The sequence below is a fragment of the Heptranchias perlo genome, chromosome 12, assembly GCF_035084215.1.
Source record: "Heptranchias perlo isolate sHepPer1 chromosome 12, sHepPer1.hap1, whole genome shotgun sequence".
In the NCBI taxonomy this organism is placed as follows: domain Eukaryota; kingdom Metazoa; phylum Chordata; class Chondrichthyes; order Hexanchiformes; family Hexanchidae; genus Heptranchias; species Heptranchias perlo.
The window spans coordinates 53,690,676-53,702,546 of record NC_090336.1 but is presented as its reverse complement, the minus strand read 5'-3'; the positions used below and the strand labels follow the sequence as shown (position 1 = coordinate 53,702,546).

At 45.3% G+C, this 11,871-nt stretch overlaps 1 protein-coding gene across 1 annotated transcript in view; it reads left to right on the top strand.

The window, feature by feature from the left end:
• The first annotated feature begins 2,055 nt into the window (after nucleotides 1-2,055).
• The window catches only part of LOC137328036 (palmitoyltransferase ZDHHC13-like), a 51,623-nt gene continuing 41,807 nt past the window's right edge, over nucleotides 2,056-11,871 (top strand). Inside the window, exons 1-6 of the mRNA XM_067994122.1 lie at nucleotides 2,056-2,146; nucleotides 5,602-5,771; nucleotides 8,944-9,066; nucleotides 9,206-9,283; nucleotides 10,217-10,361; nucleotides 11,737-11,801. Of these exons, the coding sequence (XP_067850223.1) occupies nucleotides 2,120-2,146; nucleotides 5,602-5,771; nucleotides 8,944-9,066; nucleotides 9,206-9,283; nucleotides 10,217-10,361; nucleotides 11,737-11,801 (608 nt within the window). The 5' untranslated portion in view covers nucleotides 2,056-2,119. The remainder of the gene's footprint in view (nucleotides 2,147-5,601; nucleotides 5,772-8,943; nucleotides 9,067-9,205; nucleotides 9,284-10,216; nucleotides 10,362-11,736; nucleotides 11,802-11,871) is intronic.

The following is an 11,871-nucleotide window of genomic DNA, read 5'->3' as shown; positions in this document are numbered from 1 at the left end:
TTGATTGACCTGGTGATGGGATTGTATTCTCATTAAACCCACAAGTTACTGGTCTCTATAAAGCAGTAGACGTGATTATGTCCCACCTGAAATGCTAATTTGCTTTTCAATTGCTGACTGAACAGCAGTGCATTTCCAACATATATATTGTGTCGGAAAAAGAACATTGTCACCTTCTGAATGGAGAAACTTGCACTGCATCCCCCATTTTTTGCAGCCAGGCTGAATGGTTTTCCACAGATACTTGCAATGCCAGAGGTTGCATTACCTTTCTCATCCACTTTATCTTTATCTTTATCTTTTGTCACCCAGTATGCAAAAGGGCAAGCAGATTATAGGAACCTCTCATGGGCCTCTTCCCGGGCCTGGTGAAACCCACCATCCACAGGTCCGGGATGAATAGGATCACTGGGGAGGGTTTCTATGTTAAAGATGCTATATTAATGCAAATTGCTTTTGCTTGGCGCTGTTCCAACATAACGTACGCTCGGGTGATGCCCATTGGATACAATTGCATGGTGTCCACAGGTTCACTTGAAGCTTTCTGCTACTGATGGGCACTGCAGGACATTGTTTGGCTTATGGAGAACCCAATCATCATTTAACACTTGACCCAAGCATTTTTATTTTGTTTTGCATTCCTTCATTGTCGCTGGGTCAAAATCCTGGAACTCCCTTCCGAACAGCACTGTGGGAGAACCATCACCACACGGACTGCAGCGGTTCAAGAAGGCGGCTCACCACCACCTTCTCGAGGGCAATTAGGGATGGGCAATAAATGCTGGCCTCGCCAGCGACGCCCACATCCCGAGAACGAATTTTTAAAAATTAGTGGTGTCCTTCTCCAGAGGGAGGGGTGCTTGTAATTGTATTTGTCTCGGTGGCATTTGGCAGAAGCCCAAGGCCACTCTGTTGACACTGCACCTGCTGTGATATTTATTATGTGGAGATGCCGGTGATGGACTGGGGTTGACAATTGTAAACAATTTTACAACACCAAGTTATAGTCCAACGATTTTATTTGAAATTTACAAGCTTTCGGAGGCTTCCTCCTTCCTCAGGTAAATGTCAGGAACTCCTCGAAGTCTACGCATTTATAAATCACAGAACAATACATGGTGATTACAGATAGTCTTTGCAACTGCCCGTTGCCAAGGCAATCACCGTGTTCAGATAGAGAGGTGTTACCTACAGAGCCCCGGAATATACAGTCAACAAAAAAAAAAAACAAACAGATAAAAAAACAGAGAGAGGCAGAAACATCCGGAAGGCAGAGAAAGCCAGCAAATGACCCGTTATATTAAAAACAGATAGCTTTTGTTCGCTGGTGGGCTTACGTGTAGCGTGACATGAACCCAAGATCCCGGTTGAGGCAGTCCTCATGGGTGCGGAACTTGGCTATCAATTTCTGTTCGACGATTTTGCGTTGTCGTGTGTCTCGAAGGCCGCCTTGGAGTACGCTTACCCGAAGGTCGGTGGCTGAATGTCCCTGACTGCTGAAGTGTTCCCCGACTGGGAGGGAACCCTCCTGTCTGGAATCCTCCATGAGGACGGCCTCAACCGGGATCTTGGGTTCATGTCACGCTACACGTAAGCCCACCAGCAAACAAAAGCTATCTGTTTTTAATATAACGGGTCATTTGCTGGCTTTCTCTGCCTTCCGGATGTTTCTGCCTCTCTGTTTTTTTATCTGTTTGTTTGGTTTTTTTTGTTGACTGTATATTCCGGGGCTCTGTAGGTAACACCTCTCTGTCTGAACACGGTGATTGCCTTGGCAACGGGCAGTTGCAAAGACTGTCTGTAATCACCATGTATCGTTCTGTGATTTATAAATGCGTAGACTTCGAGGTGTTCCTGACATTTACCTGAGGAAGGAGGAAGCCTCCAAAAGCTTGTAAATTTCAAATAAAATCGTTGGACTATAACTTGGTGTTGTGATATTTATTGATACAGGTTCCCGGGCCGCTCCTTAGACAATCAGGCGTGGCCTGCCCTCATTCCATTGACGTAGAGACGCAGGCGGTGCGTGATGACGCAGGACGTGCCGTGCGTCTGGCGGGTGGCAACGAGCAAACAGTGCACGCGGGGGAGGAAGTGCGAGCGGCGGCGGCGCGCGGGGATGGAGTGGCCGGAGAGCGGCCCTGAGGTAAAGAGCGGCCGACCCCGGACCCTCACCCACCCACCCACCGACCCCGGACCCTCACCCACCCACCGACCGACCGACCCCGGACCCGCACCCACCGACCCCGGACCCGCACCCACCGACCGACCCCGGACCCTCACCCACCGACCCCGGACCCTCACCCACCGACCCCGGACCCTCACCCACCGACCCCGGACCCGCACCCACCCACCGACCGACCCCGGACCCGCACCCACCCACCGACCGACCCCGGACCCGCACCCACCCACCGACCGACCCCGGACCCTCGCCCTCACCGACCGACCGACCGACCCCGGACCCTCACCGACCGACCCCGGACCCTCACCCACCCACCGACCGACCCCGGACCCTCACCCACCCACCGACCGACCCCGGACCCTCACCCACCCACCGACCGACCCCGGACCCTCACCCACCCACCCACCGACCCCGGACCCTCACCCACCCACCCACCGACCCCGGACCCTCACCGACCGACCCCGGACCCTCACCCACCCACCGACCGACCCCGGACCCTCACCCACCCACCCACCGACTGACCGACCCCCGGCCTCTCACCGACCGGAGGGCGGGGGGAGCAGGGCCCGCGAGGGGGCAAGTAAAGGAGGGTGTCCGAGGGAGGAGGGTGCGGGCCTCCCGCGGGGGGGTCCGATCCCGGGGAGGGGGTCCGGGGGGTCCGATCCCGGGGAGGGGGTCCGGGGGGTCCGATCCCGGGGAGGGGGTCCGGGGGGTCCGATCCCGGGGAGGGGGTCCGGGGGGTCTGATCCCGATCCCGGGGAGGGGGTCCGGGGGGTCCGATCCCGGGGAGGGGGTCCGGGGGGTCCGATCCCGGGGAGGGGGTCCGGGGGGTCTGATCCCGATCCCGGGGAGGGGGTCCGGGGGGTCTGATCCCGATCCCGGGGAGGGGGTCCGGGGGGTCTGATCCCGATCCCGGGGAGGGGGTCCGGGGGGTCTGATCCCGATCCCGGGGAGGGGGTCCGGGGGGTCTGATCCCGATCCCGGGGAGGGGGTCCGGGGGGTCTGATCCCGATCCCGGGGAGGGGGCCCGGGGGGTCCGATCCCGGGGGATGGAGACCGGTGCCGGGTTCTCCTCTATCCCGCCTCCTCGGTCGGTTGATTCCCTCTCGGACATTTGTCGCCGGGGTGGGGGACCCGCCGCTCAGCCGCCTCCACGGTGGTACCTTGGACAGAGATGGTGTTGGCGAGTGGTCTTACTGCCCTGGTCCGCACTCGCCGGTGGGCGGGGGAGTTGAAGAGTCGCTTGTGTTAGTTTGCCTTGGCTCAGTTTGGGAAGTGGGGATAACGCTACAGAACACCAGCATGAAAAGAAAAATCTCAAGCGGCGGTACTCAGTTATTTATCTAAATCAAGTTGGGTAAAATTCTTATGTAAAAGAAAGTTTGTGGGAGAATTTTGAAACGCAATGCAACCCGTCCCCCCTTGCCCTTTATATGAAGCCTTCTGCTTTAGTGGAGTCGTCGGATGTGTGATTGCCCAGATGAGTTTCTGATCTTGGATGTTTTATCTTGACGTGGCGTTAGGACAACAGGAAGAATGGGGGAATAAAACTTGGTAAATTATTCTGAGCTGCGACTTGCACCGTTTGTGGTCAAGTTGCACAGCACTTTTGGCATTGTCCCGAGTGTACCATGGAAGGGAAAAAGCGACCATTTGATATATTTTTTAGAGAATACATGCTGCCACTGCTAGAAAATGGCCTGAGGGGTGAAGGGATTTTTCCTGGCCTGAATTAATCTCAAGTTTTGTCTTCAGGCATCTCAGTTGAGTGCTAAAATATTTTTACCCCCTCTTCCAAAAGAAAAAAACGTAAGTCTGGAAAGAATGTTGCACATGTGCATTGGTAAACAACTCGGAGTAATTTTCTTTCACTAAATACGGAGGAGAAAAGTATAATAAATATGGAGAGGCAAAATACTGCAGATGCTGGATAATATTTTATTTTGCAATCTTTTATTCAAATCTGTAAAATTGAGAATTCCATTTTTAATAGTAGTAGAAGCGGTAGAAGTTTGGAACTCTCTTCTGCAAACGGCAGATACTAGCTCAATTGCTAAATTTAAATCTGAGATAGATAGCTTTTTGGCAACCAAAGGTATTAAGGGATATGGGCCAAAGGCAGATATATGGAGTTAGATCACAGATCAGCCATGATCTTATCAAATGGCAGAGCAGGCACGAGGGGCTGAATGGCCTACTCCTGTTCCTATGTTCCTATAATAATTATCTGATGAATATGCCACAGCCTTAATAGCTTTTTTTTAATACAATCTTTAACATAATAAAACATCCAAAACCTCCACTTAAATGAAAGAGTAGGAGTTAGGAGAAGTGACTAATGGCTTTGTCAAAGAAAGGTTTTGAGAAGGCTTTTGATTTGAGGAGAAATGTATCAAGTCTTAAGGAAGAGAATTCCAAAATGCTGGGCCATGATAGCGGTGCAGTGACTGTTTCTGTTGGAGAGTGCCTCAGGAATTCATTCTGTTCATCATTCTCAACCCCTACCTGTTCATAATCCTGAGCTTGTAACAACAGCCGTACTCCCCATTCTCCGCCCCCCCCCCCCCACCATGTCACTTGCCAAACTTCTCAAATTACTAGATACTGGTAAATCTATTTATATCAAAACATGATTTAGTGGTAAGACATTTTACAATACATGAAAGTACTATAAAAGTGGTAGACTTAATAGCATCAAGTATTAGTGGACAGACTTAGAATATGCCCTACTCATGTGGATGAAAACTGACAGCTCATCATCCCAACTGGATCAGATTGATTTAAATGGCATATCGATCTAGGCTCAAAAGTGTGACCACCTGGTTGGGAAGCCAATGTTGTAACAATAGCACCAGACCAGAGGAATAGACCCATTTCTCTACTGGCTGAATTCTTGAGTTTACACCTATGGTTAAATGTTTAAACTGCAATTCAGCTGAATAAATGCAGGTTATTTAAATGTCACCATTGTTTCAGTAGCTGCAATTCCTTTAAATTTGTTTATTACCTGCAATCGTTAAACTAGAGCCCATGTTTTTATACCAGTGAACTTCATCGGTAGCCTAATGGTAGGTTTGTACCTTTTTTTAATGTGTTCGGTTCCTGATTTTAGATATGCCGCTGGGGTGGGATGGGGAAGATGGGAGAAAGAGGTGATGAGTATTACTCAGAGGAAGAACTAGTTGAACTATTCTTGTGCCGTTTTTAGACTGGCTAATCCGCTAATCCTGAGAGGTTATCTGTCTGCCCTCTCTTAGTTGGATATAATGCATGACAGGAAAAAAGGAGACTTTTTTTTCCGACAATACAATATTTCATCCAAATTGATCAGATTGTTTGTGTTACTGTAAGATCATTTTTTAAAACAGTTACTTCACTGTCTCATTTAGCAGAATTTAACTACTATGTTTCATCTGTAGTGTCAACTCAACTGTCCTCATGAGCACCATGGACCACATAAACACCAAGGATCTTATGGCCACCAAGAACAGTACAACAATTCAAGTCAAGCCAAGAGCCCTGCTGAACATCACAGTGACCTTGCTTTCATGGAAGACTACAGCAACTGGGATATTGTAAAAGCGACCCAGTAAGTCCAGTGTGGGTGATGGTATTGCGTCGCTTGTGATTGTCTCTAGGTTGCACAGCTCCTGTACTTAATTTCCCCTTTGAGGATAGAACTTAAACTTTTCTTCCTGTGAATGATTTTGCATGTCTTTACACATGTAGACACAGACCAAATGTGGAAGTTTCTTATATGTTGTGTCTCCTTCACATACTGGATCATGGCTGTAAACTTGATAACTGACTTGCAGTAATCATGGCTGTAAACTTGATAACTGACTTGCAGTAAATGCTCTTGAAACATTTGCCTGAGGAAGGAGAAAATCTCCGAAAGCTTGTGAATTTAAAATAAAATTGCTGGACTATAACTTGGTGTTGTAAAATTGTTTACAATTGCAGTAATATAGCAAAGGACCAGTTACAGTGATGGGTATAAATGGTCTGGGAAAGCAGAGAATATACTCGGTGTAAAAGCATCCTCACTGTGCTGAACCTCTACAACTAGAAAGCCTCTGAGTCGATATTTTAGAAGATTATCAATAAATATCCACGGGAGCTTAAAATACAATAAAAACATTTAAAATTTCTAATGTTAATGAGGCAGTACTTTTTTTGCTGAATTCTATCAGTTAATAGTTTTGATGTTTAGTGATTTTTACAGCCTTCAATTCAAGAATATGGGGATTGGGCGGGAAAGTGGAGTTGAGGTCAAAGGTCAGCCATGATCTTAATGAATGGTGGAGCAGGCTAGAGGGGCTTGATGGCCAACTCCTGCTCCTACTTCTTATGTTCTTATGTAAGAAAAACAGTATAGACAATATCTTTAAATGCCTGTTCAGCATTAGAATGTACAACTGAGCAGTTCTAGCAATGTGCTACTTCTATTCCTATACCCTAACAAACAAATGTTCAGGTTTTTTATCTCCTGGATTTGGAGACAAATGGTCCAGTATGTTCCCTTAACTGTCAAGTCCAACCTAACTAGTATAATTTATCCATTTTTGTTGTGTACAATAAACAGTGGGGTCATGAGAGGGCTTGTTTTCCACAACCCCCCCGCCACCTCCAGTCCTCAACAAAAGTTACCACAGTCTCTCGAGATTGCTGTTACGTGGGTTGTATTAAACTGCAAACTCTTCTTCCTGATTTGTTTATAAACTTTTGAAACTCTGTCAAGAACTAACAGTTTTGAAATGGCAATGGCAATAGGACCTATTATTTAAATCTGTACCTCAGCACCACCTTCAGGCAGTGGTGGAAGAGTAATTCCCTGCCTCTGAATGTGGTGACACATGATAAAGTAAAGGTGCATGGAGGGCAGCAAAACTCCAGTATCCTGTTCGTGATTGGTCGGTGAGTGCAGCCATTTTTATGGTATTCCCATTGTAGATGCAAGCTACATGAGTACCTTATGAAATACTTTTTGGCGACTGAGAAAAGCTACACATGCAGGGAATTACTTGGCTAGTTACCAATGCCGCTTCTGTGATCTGATACTCTCAGTGTGGAACGATGCTCAAAGGGCTGGATGGGGGAATTCTGTGATTCGGTAATGAAGCGGTACTTGCAGGGACCACAGGAAATCATCGGCTGCACACACGGGATACACTCCCTGCAAATGCCACTCCCCACTGGAGTTCGGGGATTACAGAATGGCCCCCGAAATCTAATTTAACACATTAGCGTAGACTGTGAGTGTTAGCAAGCTTTTTGTGAGAAATCACAGTACGATGGCACCGTAAAGTAGTAATGTATTAATCTTTCTAGTTACATAAAGCTCAAGTTAGTTCTTCAAAAAATGTGTGTTAATTTTTTGGAAATGAGTATTCCAGGTAAGGCACTAAAGGCATACAAATGCTGGGCTCCCAGAATCCAAATTAAAAGAACAGTATTAAAGTAGCTCATATTTAAATTAATTAGATTTGTTGGCAATAGAAACAACTTGTTAATTCCTGCATGCCACTAAAAATGTTCTCCATAACATAATGAATGCACTACCATTAATTCTGCCCACTGATCCCTACGTTCTCTCCCCCCCCCCCCCCCCCACCTCTGCCAAAAATACTTGAAACACCTTGCAGTTACTTCCCTTACAGTTTGACTCACAAGAAGCAATTTCAAGATGTTGAACAAATTATCCAATACCCATTTGAAGTGTAGTGTTTCTGTACAGATATAACCTACTTGTCATTGTACCAAACCCACACAGACTCACTAACTGTTTTGAGGTAGAGACTTCGAAAACACAAAACTTAAGAACTGCAGATGTTGGGCATCACAGTTTACTTTCACTTCTAGGACCTGGGTTCATCTGCAGTCCAGACAGAGAATATAAGAACATAAAAGCATAAGAAATCGCACTAGGCCATACAGCCCCTTGAGCGTGCTCCACCATTCAATAAGACGGCTGATCTTCTACCTCAACTCCACTTTCCCTCCCTGTCAGGTCAGGACTGCAAGTTGTTGGAGTAGAGTGGAGTAAAGGAAGCATCTGGCTGTGCTAATATTTGACTTGGAAGTGCTTGATACTGACACAGGGGCCTGAAATAAGAGAAGTTCCACTCTCTCTTGCTTTGACCACAAATATGTGAACAAAAAAATGGAGTATGGGGAAGTGAGAATGAGATTGTCAAGTTGTTAGAATAACAAGGCATAATTCTACTTCAAAACTTATGTCAGTATGTTCTTTTGGATTCTTTACTGCAAAATCACAACTCATTTTAGGTTTGTAATCTGTGCACATGTACAAAACTGTAGGAGGTGCTGTCTTCCAGATGAGATATTAAACCATCTATCTCTCAGGTGATATTTCAGATGAAATATTAAACCATCTACCCCCTCAGGTGGACGCAAAAGATCCCATAGAACTATTTGAAGAAGAGCAGTAGAGTTCTCCTGGTGTCCTGGTCAATGTTTATCACTTAACCAACATCACTAAAACAGATTACCTAGTCACCTATCTCATTGGTGTTTGTGGGACCTTGCTGTGCACACATTGGTTGCTGTGTTTCCCAACATTACAATAGTGACTACACTTCAAAAATACTTCATTGATTGCGAAGCACAGTTTCATGCTTGTCAGTGGTCATGGGTAAACTTGGCCTCTATTTGTAAGAAACTGACTCCACTACTTTAGGTATAGCCTGCCTTTGTCTCCACTTTTTTTTTTAAACAAAGACTGCATTTTATACTTTCAGATACGGAATAATTGATAGATGTAAAGAGCTAATAGAAGCTGGTTATGATGTCAGACAGCCTGACAAAGAAAATGTGACGTTGATTCACTGGGCAGCCATCAATAACCGCATAGAGCTCGTCAAGTAAGTCCTGTCAGTTCTCCTCGTGGATCGAATGTTTTTATTATCATTCTTGCATTTCATTTAAATTGTAGAATATGCCAATGCAAACGTACCCAATTTCTGTTCACATTGTATTAACCTCAGCAAAATACATCCGCAGATATTATATTTCAAAAGGCGCCATCGTGGATCAGCTGGGCGGAGATTTAAATTCAACGCCTCTTCACTGGGCTACCAGGTAGATTGCAGAAATACTCAATACCTTAACACAAGTTTCAGAAATGTGTTGTGATGTAGCTCTCTAGCCTTAAGTTCCAAGCATGCGTGTGAATGGATGGGGAAGTTTGAACTACAGATATTAAAAATAGTTTTTCAACTTAATCAACAGTACTTTAATTAAACTGGGTTACTTCAGATTAATCTTGAATTGGCAATTGAGTTTATACTCTTATTGGAGAACCAGAACGACTGTTCATTTTGTTAATGAGATTGTCCTTAATGTTGTATACATACATCTTGTGTGTTACAACTGGTAGGTGACTGGGTTACCTTCCTTAATTTTTTCAAATTACATAAACACTAAGGAGCTTTGTAATGTATTCAACTTAATTAGTTCATACTTGAAGTTCTTTTTATTACATATTTTGTTTGTTTGCAATGCATTTATATAGAAGGTTCAGAGTGTGCAGTACTGTTTGAGTCTTGCAGTGTAGCCTTGCTGGCATATGACCCTGGGAATTGATTCTGGGGCACTTTAGCAGTGTTTTGAAATTAATTTCTGTTAAATTTTACCTTTGATGTCCCCCATTTAGTGAAAAATGGAAGAATTTGCCTGTGAACAGTAATCTCACTTTAGTAACTGATTGCTACCACACAGGAATTCAGTTGACATCACGGACCTGTTAAGGCCCAGAAAGAACAAACCAAACTCAGACTTTTTTCAAAAAAAGAGCTATTTTTATTAGAGGAAAGTTTGAAAAAATAAGAGTAGATATTCATGACTCAGCAGGGAGGGGGCAGGGTGGGGAAGAGAGGAGGAGGAGGAGGAGGAGGAGGAGGAGGAGGAGGAGGAGGAGGAGGAGAAGAAGAGTAGACCAAATCCACATGAAAAGTTGGAAAGTCATTTTTTTTTTAACCATTTAAGGAGTCCTTGTTTTTTTTTAAATTCCAGGCAAGGTCACTTGTCTATGGTTGTTACGCTGATGAAATACGGAGCAGATCCCTCCTTGGTCGATAGGGAAGGTTTAACTTGTCTTCACCTTGCAGTCCAGTTCCAGCATATGCCTATCATAGCATACCTTGTAGCGCAAGGTCAGGTATGTTCAGTTTGTCTTTACTGGGGTGGGAGTGTATTTGCATGTTCAGAAATAAAATGCATGTATTTGAAGATGTTCCTGCTAAAGTTAATCTTGAGGAGAAATTATGATACAATACTCAGAGTGCAGTTAATCTATATGAAATTTGTCATGTATGTCACCCACTCTGTTCTGTGACATAGAGTAAAACCTGCAGCTGCAAACTTCTACCATTTAGATGAAGTTTCTCAAGCTTCAGAAGCTGCAGATCTCCATACCTATACCTACAGCATCACTAGTGTACTTTGAGGGAAATTTGCTTTGTCCTGGCTTTCCACCCATTGACCATTTGCTTCGTGAGTGGGCACAAAGTGAAGATCTTATCCTTCCAGCAATTAACAGTCAAATTCAACTTCACCGAGTAAAATCTGTTAAGGCACCTCCAAATCTCTCACTTCTTCCAGGAGTCACCAATGCTCTCCAAACTCTAGAGAATTGGTGTTTCTAGAGATGCACACAAACACATTTCCATACTGTGCACTGTGCTCTCCTCCACAACCACAGATTCCATAGAAAGTCTAAAGGGTGTGTGGAAGTGAAACAGAGGTCACCAAATAACAGAAGGAAAATTTAGGAACAAGTTCTCACAACTACCACTTTTAAGGACCAACTCAGACTCAAAGGTGGAAAGTTCATCTCTCACCCCCCCTCCCCCTACCTTTGTAAATTTCAGACATTCCACCTTTTCCTGTTAGATATCTTTAGCCAGACTGGCACACTCTTGCACATTTTCTGGTCCTGCTCCCAGATCTGACCATCCTGCGTAGTGACCCAGGATACCAAAAAAGCCATGACCAACACAGAGATCCCCTCTGGCTCACCCGGCTGTCGTCTTGATCTATCTCCAAGGTAGGAGGGCTGCCTGAGACATGCAACTTAGCAAAGCAGTTCACTGCTGGCAGTGAGAAGATGCGTCTTCCTACTATGGCAAAACTATATCCCCCTCACCCATCACAAAAGTGTGGATTGACTACCTATGGGATAAATGCCAGACAGAGTTTGTGATGTACATCCTCTGCCAGGAGCTGGATAAACATGAAGCAGTCTGGAACCTCTTCCTGGAGCTATGTCTCGCCCCACCAATCGAACCGCACACCCCTGTACAGGAAGGGACTCGCTGATGCATGGAAAATGGGAGCTCGCTACCACCTTTGCCATGGATCAAAAGGATTTACTTTTTTTTTGCTTGCACAGACCCCCTCTCCCTTCCCGTAAAAGAGGAAGCCCCTTTCTGATATCTCAGTGGATAGGACAGAGCCCAATCAAACCAAGCCCTTGATCTCCTTAAAATCAAACTAGTTTTTTTTAGAACTGAGATGTTTTCTGTTGTTTTCAGGATGTAGATGCAGTTGATGTGAATGGACAAACACCGTTAATGTTAGCAACATGCAAAATAATAGGGTAAGTGTAGTATGTTTGTAACATGGTTTTATGCGGAAATGGTATATCTTATTTAACCAGGTCTACATAT